This window comes from Pituophis catenifer, unplaced genomic scaffold, assembly GCF_029215685.1.
Source record: "Pituophis catenifer annectens isolate HBS135680 unplaced genomic scaffold, rPitCat1.0.hap2 SCAF_2, whole genome shotgun sequence".
Taxonomy (NCBI): domain Eukaryota; kingdom Metazoa; phylum Chordata; class Lepidosauria; order Squamata; family Colubridae; genus Pituophis; species Pituophis catenifer.
The window spans coordinates 216,955,354-216,968,176 of record NW_027256882.1 but is presented as its reverse complement, the minus strand read 5'-3'; the positions used below and the strand labels follow the sequence as shown (position 1 = coordinate 216,968,176).

General features: G+C 39.8%; 1 protein-coding gene across 1 annotated transcript; it reads right to left on the bottom strand.

Moving 5' to 3' along the window:
* Positions 1-4,980: 4,980 nt before the first annotated feature.
* LOC139310348 (interferon alpha-8-like) lies at positions 4,981-5,568 on the bottom strand. The gene has a single exon (XM_070934505.1). It carries the CDS (start codon positions 5,566-5,568, stop codon positions 4,981-4,983), a length of 588 nt encoding a protein of 195 aa, XP_070790606.1.
* Positions 5,569-12,823: the final 7,255 nt, after the last annotated feature.

The window sequence follows — 12,823 nt, the reverse complement described above, 5'->3', positions numbered from 1 at the left end:
AGGCGCCAATCCTTCAAAGGCTGTTCAAAGATAGGATGCCGCTCAAAGAAGGGAATTATGATCCTTCCTCATAGTTGCAGCCATTGAATTGTGCCCACTAGCCCAAGATTGTGATTGGGTGCTTGACAAACTGGCTCACAATTATGATGATTGCAGTGTCTGACAGTCATGTGATCTTCTAACTCACTGCTGGCTTCTGACAAGCAAAGTCAACAGGAAAGTTGGCAGGAGGTCACAAATGACAGTGGGACTCTGGGAGTGCAAGGGATTTGCCTAATAACACAATTGCCATTGTTAAGTTAGTCCAGTGACATGACGTTGCATTTTACGACTGTGTTGCTTAGCGGTCAATGTTAAGTGAGAACTACCTATAAATAGATACACACACATACAGGTAATCCTTGACTTACAACCACAATTGAGCCCAAAATTTATGTTGCTAACCGAGACATTTGTTAAGTGACTGTATGACCATTCTTGCCACGATCGTTTACGGAATCAGTGTAATTGTTAAGTTAGTAACTGTTGTGATCTGCCAGCAGCCTGCGGAGCTAGCAGTGGAGTCGGACAGTGAGGAGGCTGGGGAGGACCATGGGCCAGTCCTGGAGTCTGGGGGAGGCCTGGACAAGGGCTCTGTGTCAGAGGCAGAGATGGGGCCAGGACCATCTGGGAGTGATGCATGGATTCCGGAGCCTCCAGACTCGGACAGCAGAGGGGCAGAGGAACAGGCGCAGAGCTGCTAGAAGGCAAGAGCAGCTAAAGCAAAAAGGACAACTCGGGAGTAAGGCCAGGAGATGAGTTGCCCCTCCCATAAGGCTTAAAAGAACAGGAAAGGCTCTTGGGCTGTTTGTAGGAAAGCAACATTGCTAAATCTGTTTCCAGTCAGCCTCTCTTTTTTCTGAACTTGATGGGGCTTTGCCAAGAAAGGCCTTTGGCAGGGTGCCAAAGAAGATAAAGGTTTGTGATAAGCCCAAAGGACTTTTTCTGAAGGACTTGTTTTGGAATTAATTTGGACTAAGCTGGGAATGAATTAATTCTCAGCTGTTATAATAAAATAGGTTTGTTTGAGACTAATTGTGTCTTGTAAGGACTAAGTGAGCCTAGGTCATAACAGTAACACCGTTGTTAAGTGAATTTGGTTTTCCCCTTGACTTTGCTTGTCAGAAGGTCACAAAAGGTGATCTCATGACCCCAGGATACTGCCACCGTCATAAATATGAGTCAGTTCTAAAAGCATCTCAGTTTTGATTATGTAACCGTGGGGATGCTGCAATGGTTGTAAGTGTGAAAAATGGTCGCTTTTTTTTCAGTGCCATTGTAACATTAAATGGTCGGTAATTGTTCTGTTGTAAGTCGAGGACTACCTGTATTTGGCTATTTCTTGTAAAGGGCTTGGTTGTTTTATGTCTGAACTGGGATGAAAGTCTGATAAGGGGTATCTGAAGGATGATGTTTTCTTTCTACATCAATAGGACACTCCAAGTATTAGTGTAACTCTGGCCTGTCAATCTCGATTTCATTGAGGATCGCATCAGGGTTGTGTTTGACCCTGGGGGGGCCATGGCCACGGGGCCATGACCAGCTCAATGTCACTCATTGAGGCTCCGTTTTCAGCTGCGATAGCCTCCTGTAGCCCTCTCCCAGTGAAAACGGAGCTCAGGGAGGCTGCGCGTGGCCCGCCCGAGCTCAGTTTTCGGCTATGACAACTTCCAGCAGCCCTCTGCCAGTGAAAAGGGAGCTTGGCAGGGCCGCACCTGGACTGCATGGACTCTGTTTTCGACTGCAATGGCCTTCTCCAGCTCATTGCCAGCAAAAATGGAGCTTGGGAAGGTCGCACGCGGCCTGCCCTGGCTCCATTTTTGCTGGCATAGGCACCGTGGACCGCTCCTTCACTGTTTTCAGCATGGGCCCATGGGCCAAATCTAAGAACCCTATCGGCCGAATCCAGCCCATGGGCCGTGAGTTTGACACGCTTGGTGATACTGAAGTCGTCTTAGGCAGAACCTTATTCCATACCCAGTTATAGGACAGGAACCCAGGTTTCACTGTTCCTATTCAGTTGAACATCATCATATTGCTTTCGTTCGTCTGATTATCCGACTGCGGAATTGTCTCAAAACAATTCCCCCAAATCATAGGTTTGCAACACAGGAAGAAAAATAATATTTTGCTGGCTGTTTTATGCTGTCCACTGAATTGGAACTCCTTGTAAGCAATCTCTTTTTTCTGTTCTGTTTATAACAAAGAATACATCACAATCTTTCATGGCAAAAGGAAAAAAATGGGTTTATGAAGAAAAAAACTAGTCAATGTTTACAATGTAGAACTAAAGCTGAAGAAATAATACTTCTGTTGAACTTGACACTTGGTAACAACCAGAAGTACAGTAGACTATAGAAATATCTTAAAATTTTAGCCAACGCTTTGTGATAAACATTATTTCGTTTGATATTATGTTCTGTTGAACTGGGAACAATGAAAACTGGGGGAATTCTAAATCCCTTCAATGAATTGTGGTTTTATCTGCTTTAACTTCACCAAGTCAAAATCCTATTTGTGCTCTACAAGCACAAGAATTGTCCAAAATTGATTTGCATTAACATTTTTATATTTAGTTGAAAGAAGGAACAATAAAATGCAGCAATTGTATTCTGGAGAGAAGAAATATTAATTTTTGTCATCTATGAAAATAATATCTTGAACTGTCTTCAAACAGTGAAGAGCCAGTTTGGTCTAATGGTTAAGGCACTAGGCCAGAAAGCGAGAGGTCATGAGTTCAGGTCCTGCCTTAGTCATGAAAGCCAGCCGGATGAACTTGGGCCCAGTCACTTTCTCTCAGCCCAATCCACCTCACAGGTTGTTGGAAATAGGAAAAGTGAGGTGTGTTGAATATGTTTGTCGCTTTGAGTATTTGTAAAAATAATAAAGGTAGGATATAAATAATTTTTAAAAAATAACAGTAATAAAAATGTGTTATGATTTCAATGGTGATTATACTTTAAAGCACTTATATGATAACATGCCAGTGTTTGTGTCAATCAAGATGTGATCAGATACCACGGAAATAGTTTCATGAATTAACACATTTTACAACTTCATTAAAGGAGGATTTCTGATCTTTTGGAATAAGTGGAAGAATGACTCAAATGTTGGGTTTCATGAATTTCTTTGATTATTATTTTTCATAATATATTTATATCATTTATAATTATTATAAAACGTACAATTGTAATACCATAATTCTATACATTCTTGGAAAGAAACTTGGTGATTTCTCATTTAGTTTTTTCCAAATAAAGTTCCGTAAGATCCCACCACATGGAAGGAAGGGAGGGCGGGAGGAATATGCCCAGAATAAAATAGATGAAAATAATCCAAATAGATGAAATAATCCAAACCACCAATTTTATTTGAAGTTAGCATTTTAATAAATAGCATAGCAACATAGCAATGAAGATTAGGATAGTATAAATATATAGCCTAAATAGCTGGATAAATAAATAGCATAAACAATATAAATAAATGAATAATAAATAAATATTGGACAGCAATGTATACATTGTTTTGTTATAATGACAAATAAATAAATAAATAAATAAATAAATAAATAAATAAATAAATAAATAAATAAAACTGTAATTCTCTAATGGAATTAATATTTGAAAAAAGAATAAAGATATTTTGTAAAATAGTTTCAACAGTACTATTTCTATGACACTTGAACATCTGCACTGAGTAGTTATACTGGGTTTCATCGATTCTATTGGAGTGTTTTCCAACTAATTTTATCTTTAGAAGAAACATCTTTCCACATAATTTGTCTGCAAAGAAAGCAAAGTTAGCAATACTGGCTTCTTATCTCTCCCGAAGTTGCTTCTCTTTATGGGCTTTGTGGTTCTAGTGGTTTCGTAGAGTCAAATGAACCACAGAACTTTCAGTAGCAATTGAATCCATTTTGCAGGTGCATTGCGACATCTTTTGCTGTGTTTCAATACAAAATATAGTGGAAACTACTTCCGTCTGGTTGGTGTGATTTCCCTGGGTTTCACCTGTGATAAATTTTCCAATACGAGTCATGTCATGTCAACTGTCTCTGTTAATTAAAACCTCCTTGAATCGTTAAGTCCAGTTAGACATATTTTAAATTCTACCGGTTTCATTTGATATTAGGATGATGTATTTTTACCTTGTATATAATACCATAGAAACATGTATTAAGTTTAAGGGAATTTTGGGGGAACGAAAGAATACAATTTCATCTTTTCGCGCAGAATTCTTTGATAAAGTTCATGTTGGAATCTGTGGAAGCAATTCAGTGAAGCTTGACAATTTTTGCAGAAAACACTTTCAGTTTGTTTCGGGAGGACTTTTTCTATGGATTTTCATCTTTTTGGTCCTTTTCTTTTGAATAAGGCTCCATTGTTTTATTTAGCTTTTAAGTTCGTAACTTGGAGAAGCAATGCAGTCAAAGAGAAAGTAGAAACAGGAAACGTCAGAGGTTTTCTAGGAATAAGTGAAAGGCACTGAGGGAAAGCTGAATGGCTTCATATTGCTGCTTTTTATATTGCATCATAGGGAGCGAGTCAAGCTAGGAGGAAAAGGAAACAAGTTAGAAATCTCTATTCATGTTAACAATTATTTAAACTATTAAGCATTTTAATTCAAATTAATAAACATAGTTGTATCCTTGCTTCATATAAAAGTGTACTATACTTTTTCACCTAGCCTAATTTAAACCAAGGAATTCCTAAAATGTTGGATTCATGAAAACTGTATGTCTTTACTTATTAGAGCTATACAAATCATTCAATGGCATTCAGGTGATCACGGCAGGCCTTGACATGACAGCTTCTACGTTACAATTTGAGAATAGGATCCAGAGAGGCATTTCACTCATGAACAAACTATGTTATGCAATTGACGTACATATCATAAGAAGTAACTGTAAATTTTCCTAATTTTCCCATTTCCCTTTCAATTCTAATCAAAAATAATGTTTAAGAAGTACTTGATACCTTGAGTTGGAATCCTTTGGATAAGTTGATGAATCAATAGGAAACATTCTCTGAGTTGGATCTGGACAATTTCCCAGGCGCAGGAGCTGTATTCCTTATCTTTCAGGAAATCATTCAGCCCTTGAAAATACCTCTTCACTCTTAATCTGGTGAGCTGCAGTTTCTGATCCCTTGGACTCGATACAGTGCCAGCTCCTAACTCTGCATCTTGGCATGCTTCCAGTTTCTTAATCTGCTGATCCAATCCAGCATGGAAATTTCTTAGAGAATTCTCATCCCAAAACAATTCAGCATGAACTTGCTTGAAGGTGAGGTCTGTCTGTTGGAGCATTTCTTGTATGGCTATTTTGGCATCCACTTCCTGGGAGGCTTCATTCATGTAATTTAAATTTTCTTCGTTGAGAAGTGAGAAGTCTACAATATCTCCAATACATTGGAAGGGAATAGTGGCCCTCATATGACTTCCCAAGAGTTCCATGTTTCCTTTGTTCGCTTCTTGTAGTCTGCTGTGAAGTTGATCGCAGTGCTGAGATGAGACTTTGGTGAAGAACATCGCTAGACAGATTTGCAGAAACCAAAATTGTGTCTTCATAATGAAGATGAAGGAATGTGACCTCTTTTAAAAAGTTGAACCTGGAAGATTGGTTCTTCTGAAAGATGCTCCTGAGTCTGCTGCATCTTTGTATTTATACCACTAGGATATTGAAATTTCTTTTTTCTGTTTCTCTACCGATTCTCCGTATTCTGATTTTCACTTTTCTTCTTCCTTACGTATTCCCCCAAACCATTCTGAAAGATGGTCATATTTGGAAAACGGAATGTTGAATGTGTACATTTCCCCCCAAAATTAGATTAAATCAAAACTGTTAACCGAAAATTAACAATTTGGTGAAACTTTCTTTCATCGTTCCTAATTATTTTAAAAATGAATTTAAAGTAGGGGTTTTTTGTGTGTGCTGTAGTAGATATTATAGCTTCAGTACTTACTTGTTCCATGTAAAATAATTTCTGATAGTCTAAGAATTCTCCCAGCGATAAAGCTTGCAGTATTGTTTTACTCATCTGATTTACTCACCCTCTCTGGCACTCGCTCAAGAGCTGTCTTTGAGATCAACACACAGTGGAAAGCCAAATGGGCTGCTGAACGCCCAGATACAGGCAGTTACATAGATGACCTTACACAAAAGGTGCCAGGTTTTGATCTTCCTTGCCAGCACTGGTCAACTCTAATCAGCACCCGTACCCAACATGGTATCTGCCAGGACACATTGTTTAAGTGGGGTCTTATCTCTACCCCTCAGTGTGACTGTGGTGCTCCTCGACAAAATATCCACCACGTTGTGTCTTAATGTCCATCAAGAGCTTACACTGGCCCAGTGTCCGATTTTTTTCAACATATAGCACCCTGTCCTTGAATGGCTGGGTAGACTTGGGATTAAGATTTGAACTACTATAAATCCATGTATTTGCCATATGCTAAATAAAATAAACTCATCTGATTGCACAAAGCAGATCGTATTGTCAGCATTCCAAATGACCTCGGTGAGACCAGCTTCAGGGTTGACACATATATAGATAATATTCTAAAAATTGTATAAACAATTATGATAGGTTTTAAAAATCCTATACCTTTTAAAGTTGGTTTGGCTGCAGCTGTTGTGACTTAGGCCCAAGTAGTTATTACCAGACACATTCAGTCCTAAACGAACATACAGTATTTTATTAGATCAGCTGAAAATTACTTCATTCTCATCTTAGTACAAATTAAGTCCAAAACAAATCCTTCCTAAACTGTCATTTGTCCTTATCACCAAGCTTTGTCTTCCTTGACACCCTGCCAAAGGCTTTTCTTGGCAAAAGTTCAGAAGCAAGAGGCGCTGACAAGAAACATATGTAGCAACGTTGCTTTCCTACAAACATCTGAAGAGCCATTGCTGCTCTTTTAAGCCTTCTGGGAGGGGCCAATCATCTCCTGGCCTTTCTCCCGAGTCGTCCTTTTTGCTTTAGCTGCTCTTGCCTTCTGGCAGCTTTTCGCAAACTTGCACTAGGAACAGACTCCTCCTATTCTGCTGCCTCTCTGCTGTCCACCTCTGGAGGCTCTGGAGTCCGCGCATCGCTCCCAGATGGCCCTGGCCCCATTTCTGCCTCCGATGCAGAGCCCTCGTCCGGGCCTTCCCCTGATTCCAGGACTAGTCCATTGTCCTCCCCAGCCTCCTCACTGTCCGACTCCAATGCCAGCTCCGTAGGCTGCTGGCAGATCACAACAGCAGAGATAGATTCCTGCTTTCTATGCTTCTTGTACTGCTACGTACTACAGCTTCAAATTAGTACTCTCTTCGGTTTATCTAAGCTTGCGCAAGACAATATATCTCCACTATTGTCGATTACTGGGTAGGTTTGCTTTCTGTAGTCTATCTCCGTCTGCCAGTGATGTTAGCACCTTGAGTACTTCAAGTTTATTACTTTCCTGGCTTTTGGAAGAGATCACATTATATTATAATATACACAGTATATTATATCTCCATCTTAATTGGTTAAGGAAACATTGTATTTTATGAATGGAGGTATGCTCTCTTAAGAAATGGTGCTGGTGGATGGCATAAGCGGTTTAAAGGAAAATGAAGAGACCGGGGTGCTTTCTTATGGGGATTTCTCCTTACTCCTTCAGGAAGATTATTCCTTGCGGGGGGGGTCTCCAGATTTTGGGGGGGGTTGTTCCAAAATAAACTGTATAAGAGAATAGATAAAGACAGAATTCGAAGGGACCTTACAGCTCTTCAAGAGGAACCGCTGCCCAAGCAGGAGACCAACTCAGTTAATGGGAGTGGTTCACCATCCAGAGTTGACAACCAATGTGCTCCAGATTCAGAGAATCTTCAAATCCACAGCCATCCAGACTTGCTATGGTTGAGTTGGACCTATTCCTTGCCATCCACAAATATCGGATGCACAATATAAAAATAGTGAATTCAACATTGTGTATTCAGATATTTTTGCCATATAAATGACACTGATTAAAATGAAAGAAAGAGAATACCAGGGGAAATTATTTATTTAATTTTTGCAGGAAATTTTCCAGAAAATAATGGTGGCTTTTCTTTTATTAAAATAATGAGTCAACTGTATAACAGGATATATAGAAAGTTTATTTATGTAAAACAGGTACATTTTAACGTAACCCTCTTGGTAAGTTCACCAATCATCCCCAAATATTCTTTGATAATTGCAAGGATATACTTCATTCAGAATGGCGGTTTGTTCACAGGTAGTCCTCCTTTAGGCGCCAATCCTTCAAAGGCTGTTCAAAGATAGGATGCCGCTCAAAGAGGGGAATTATGATCCTTCCCCAGAGTTGCAGCCATTGAATTGTGCCCACTAGCCCAGGATTGTGATTGGGTGCTTGACAAACTGGCTCACAATTATGAGGATTGCAGTGTCTGACAGTCATGTGATCTTCTGGCTGACTGCTGGCTTCTGACAAGCAAAGTCAACAGGAAAGTTGGCAGGAGGTCACAAATGGGGACCACATGACAGTGGGACTCTGGGAACTGCAAGGGATTTGCCTAATAACACAATTGCCATTGTTAAGTTAGTCAGGTCACATGACGTTGCATTTTACGACTGTGTTGCTTAGCGGTCAATGTTAAGTGAGAAATACCTATTTTTTTTTTTAATTTGATTTATATGCCGCCCTTCTCCGGAGACTCAGGGCGGCTTACAATGCGTTAAGCAATAGCCTTCATACTTTTGTATATTTTATACAAAGTCAGCTTATTGCCCCCACAAACTGGGTCCTCATTTAACCTATCTTAGAAAGGATGGAAGGCTGAGTCAACCTTGAGCCTGGTGAGATTCGAACCTGCAGTAATTGCAGGCAGCTGTGTTAATAACAGGGTGCTTTAGACCACTGTACTACCAAGGCTCTATAAATAGATACACACACATACAGGTAATCCTTGACTTACAACCACAATTGAGCCCAAAATTTATGTTGCTAACCGAGACATTTGTTAAGTGAATGTATGACCATTCTTGCCACGATTGTTCAGAGAATCACTGTAATTGTTAAGTTAGTAACTGTTGTGATCTGCCAGCAGCCTGTGGAGCTAGCAGCAGAGTCGGACAGTGAGGAGGCTGGGGAGGACCAAGGGCCAGTCCTGGAGTCTGGGGGAGGCCTGGACAAGGGCTCTGTGTCAGAGGCAGAGATGGGGCCAGGGCCATCTGGGAGTGATGCATGGACTCCGGAGCCTCCAGAGTCGGACAGCAGAGAGGCAGAGGAACAGGCGCAGAGCTGCTAGAAGGCAAGAGCAGATAAAGCAAAAACAACAACTCAGGAGTAAGGCCAGGAGATGAGTTGCCCCTCCTATAAGGCTTAAAAGAGCAGGAAAGGCTCTTGGGCTCTTTGTAGGAAAGCAACATTGTTAAATCTGTTTCCAGTCGGCCTCTCTTCTTTCTGAACTTGGTGGGGCTTTGCCAAGAAAGGCCTTTGGCAGGGTGCCAAAGAAGATAAAGGTTTGTGATAAGCCCGAAGGACTTTTTCTGAAGGACTTGTTTTGGAATTAATTTGGACTAAGCTGGGAATGAAATAATTCTCAGCTGTTATAATAAAATAGGTTTGTTTGAGACTAATTGTGTCTTGTAATGACTAAGTGAGCCTAGGTCACAACAGTAACACCGTTGTTAGGTGAATTTGGTTTCCCCCTTGACTTTGCTTGTCAGAAGGTCACAAAAGGTGATCTCATGACCCCAGGATACGGCCACCGTCATAAATATGAGTCAGTTGTAAAAGCATCTCAGTTTTGATCATGTAACCGTGGGGATGCTGCAATGGTTGTAAGTGTGAAAAATGGTCGCTTTTTTTCAGTGCCATTGTAACTTTAAATGGTCACTAATTGATCTGTTGTAAGTCGAGGACTACCTGTATTTGGCTATTTCTTGTAAAGGGCTTGGTTGTTTTGCATCTGAACTGGGATGAAAGTCTGATAAGGGGTATCTGTTTTCTTTCAACATCAATAGGGCACTTCAAGTATTAGTGTAACTCTGGTCTGTCAATCTCGATTTCTTTGAGGATTGCATCAGGTTTGTGTTTGACCTTGGGGGGCCATGGCTAGCTCAATGTCACTCATTGAGGCTCCGTTTTCAGCCGCAATGGCCTCTTGTAGTCCTCTGCCAGTGAAAACGGAGCTCAGGGAGGCTGCGCGTGGCCCGCCCAACATCAGTTTTCAGCTGCGACAATCTCCAGCAGTCCTCTGCCAGTGAAAAGGGAGCTTGGTGGGGCCGCACATGGACTGCATGGACTCTGTTTTCGACTGCAATGGCCTTCTCCAGCTCATTGCCAGCAAAAATGGAGCTTGGGGAGGTCGCATGTGGCCTGCCCAGGCACCATTTTTGCTGGCAGAGGCACCATGGGCTGGTCCTTCACTGTTTTCAGCATGGGCCCACGGGCCAAATCTAAGCACCCTGCAGGCCGAATCCAGCCCATGGGCCGTGAGTTTGACAGGCGTGGTGTAACTGAAGTCATCTTAGGCAGAACCTTATTCTATACCCAGTTACAGGACAGGAACCCAGGTTTCACTGTGCCTATTCAGTTGAACATCATCATATTGCTTTCATTTGTCTGATTATCTGACTGTGGAATTGTCTCCACACAATTGCCCAAAATCATAGGTTTGCAACACAGGAAGAAAAATAATATTTTGCTGGCTGTTTTATGCTGTCCACTGAATTGGAACTCCTGGTATGTAATCTCTTTTTTCTATTCTGTTTATAACAAAGAACACATCACAATCTTTCATGGCAAAAGGAAAAAAATGGGTTTATGAAGAAAAAAACTAGTCAATGGTTACAATGTAGAACTAAATCTGAAGACATAATACTTCTGTTGAACTTGACACTGGGTAACAACCAGAAGACTATAGAAATATCTTAAAATTGTAGCCAACGCTTTGTGATAAACATTATTTTGTTTGATATTATGTTCTGTTGAACTGGGAACAATGAAAACCGGGGGAATCCTAAATCCCTTCAATGAATTGTGGTTTTATCTGCTTTAACTTCACCGAGTCAAAATCCTATTTGTGCTCTACAAGCATAAGAATTGTCCAAAATTGATTTGCATTAACATTTTTATATTGAGTTGAAAGGAGGAACAATAAAATGCAGCAATTGTATTCTGGAGAGAAGAAATATTAATTTTTGTCATCTATGAAAATAATATTTTGAACTGTCTTCAAACAACAAAGAGCCAGTTTGGTCTAGTGGTTAAGGCACCAGGCCAGAAAGCGAGAGGTCATGAGTTCAGGTCCTGCCTTAGTCATGAAAGCCAGCCGGATGAACTTGGGCCCAGTCACTTTCTCTCAGCCCAATCCACCTCACAGGTTGTTGGGAAATAGGAAAAGTGAGATGTTTGTCGCTTTGAGTATTTGTAAAAATAATAAAGGTAGGATATAAATAATTTTTTAAAAATAACAGTAATAAAAATGTATTATGATTTCAATGGTGATTTTACTTTAAAGCACTTATATGATAACATGCCAGTGTTTGTGTCAATCAAGATGTGATCAGATACCACGGAAATAGCTTCATGAATTAATACATTTTACAACTTCATTAAAGGAGGATTTCTGATCTTTTGGAATAAGTGGAAGAATGACTAAAATGTTGGGTTTCATGAATTTCTTTTATTATTATCTTTCATAATATATTTATATTATATTTTTTCCCAAATAAAGTTGCATAAGATCCCACCACATGGATGGATGGATGGATGGATGGAAGGAAGGAAGGAAGGAAGGAAGGAAGGAAGGAAGGAAGGAAGGAGAGGTGGGTTTCTGCAGGTTCTGACCACTTCTGGAGAACTGGTAGCAAAAATTTTGATTAGTTCAGAGGACTGGTAGTAAAAATTCTGACTGGCCCCACCCCCATCTATTCTCTGCCTCCCAAGTTCCAGCTGATCAGGATGAAATGGGGATTTTGCAGTAGCCTTCCCCTGGAGTGGGGAGGGAATGGAGATTTTACAGTATCCTTACCCTGCCATGCCCACCAAGCCACGCCCACCAAGCCACGCCCAGAGAACCAGTAGTAAAAAAGTTTGAAACCTACCCAGACTAAAATAGATGAAAATAATCCAAAGAGATGAAATAATCCAAACCACCAAATTTATTTGAAGTTAGCATTTTAATAGATAGATAACTTGATTTTTATAACATAGCAATGAAGATTAGGTTAGTATAAATATATAGCATAAATAGCATAAATAAATAGATAAATAAATAATATAAATAATATAAATAAATGAATAATAAATAAATATTGGCCAGCAATGTATACATTGTTTTGTTATAATGACAAATAAATAAATAAATAAATAATACTGTAATTCTCTAATGGAATTAATATCTTAAAAAAGAATAAAAATATTTTGTAAAATAGTTTCACCAGGACTATTTCTATGACACTTGAACATCTGCACTCAGTAGTTCTACTGGGTTTCATCGATTCTATTGGAGTGTTTTCCAACTAATTTTATCTTTAGAAGAAACATCTTTCCACATAATTTGTCTGCAAAGAAAGCAAAGTTAGCAATTCTTATCTTATCTCTCCCAAAGTTGCTTCTTTTTATTGGCTTTGTGGTTCCAGTGATTTCGTAGAGTCAAATGAACCACAGAACTTTCAGTAACAATTGAATCCGTTTTGCAGGTGCATTGTGACATCTTTTGTTGTGTTTCAGTACAAAATATAGTAGAACCTACTTCCATCTGGTTGCTGTGATTTCCCTGAGCTTTACCAGTGATAAATTTTCCATTACC

Bases quoted from the DNA above. Each gene is read 5' to 3' on its own strand.
- LOC139310348 (XM_070934505.1), bottom strand. From the start codon at position 5,568: ATGTTCTTCACCAAAGTCTCATCTCAGCACTGCGATCAACTTCACAGC.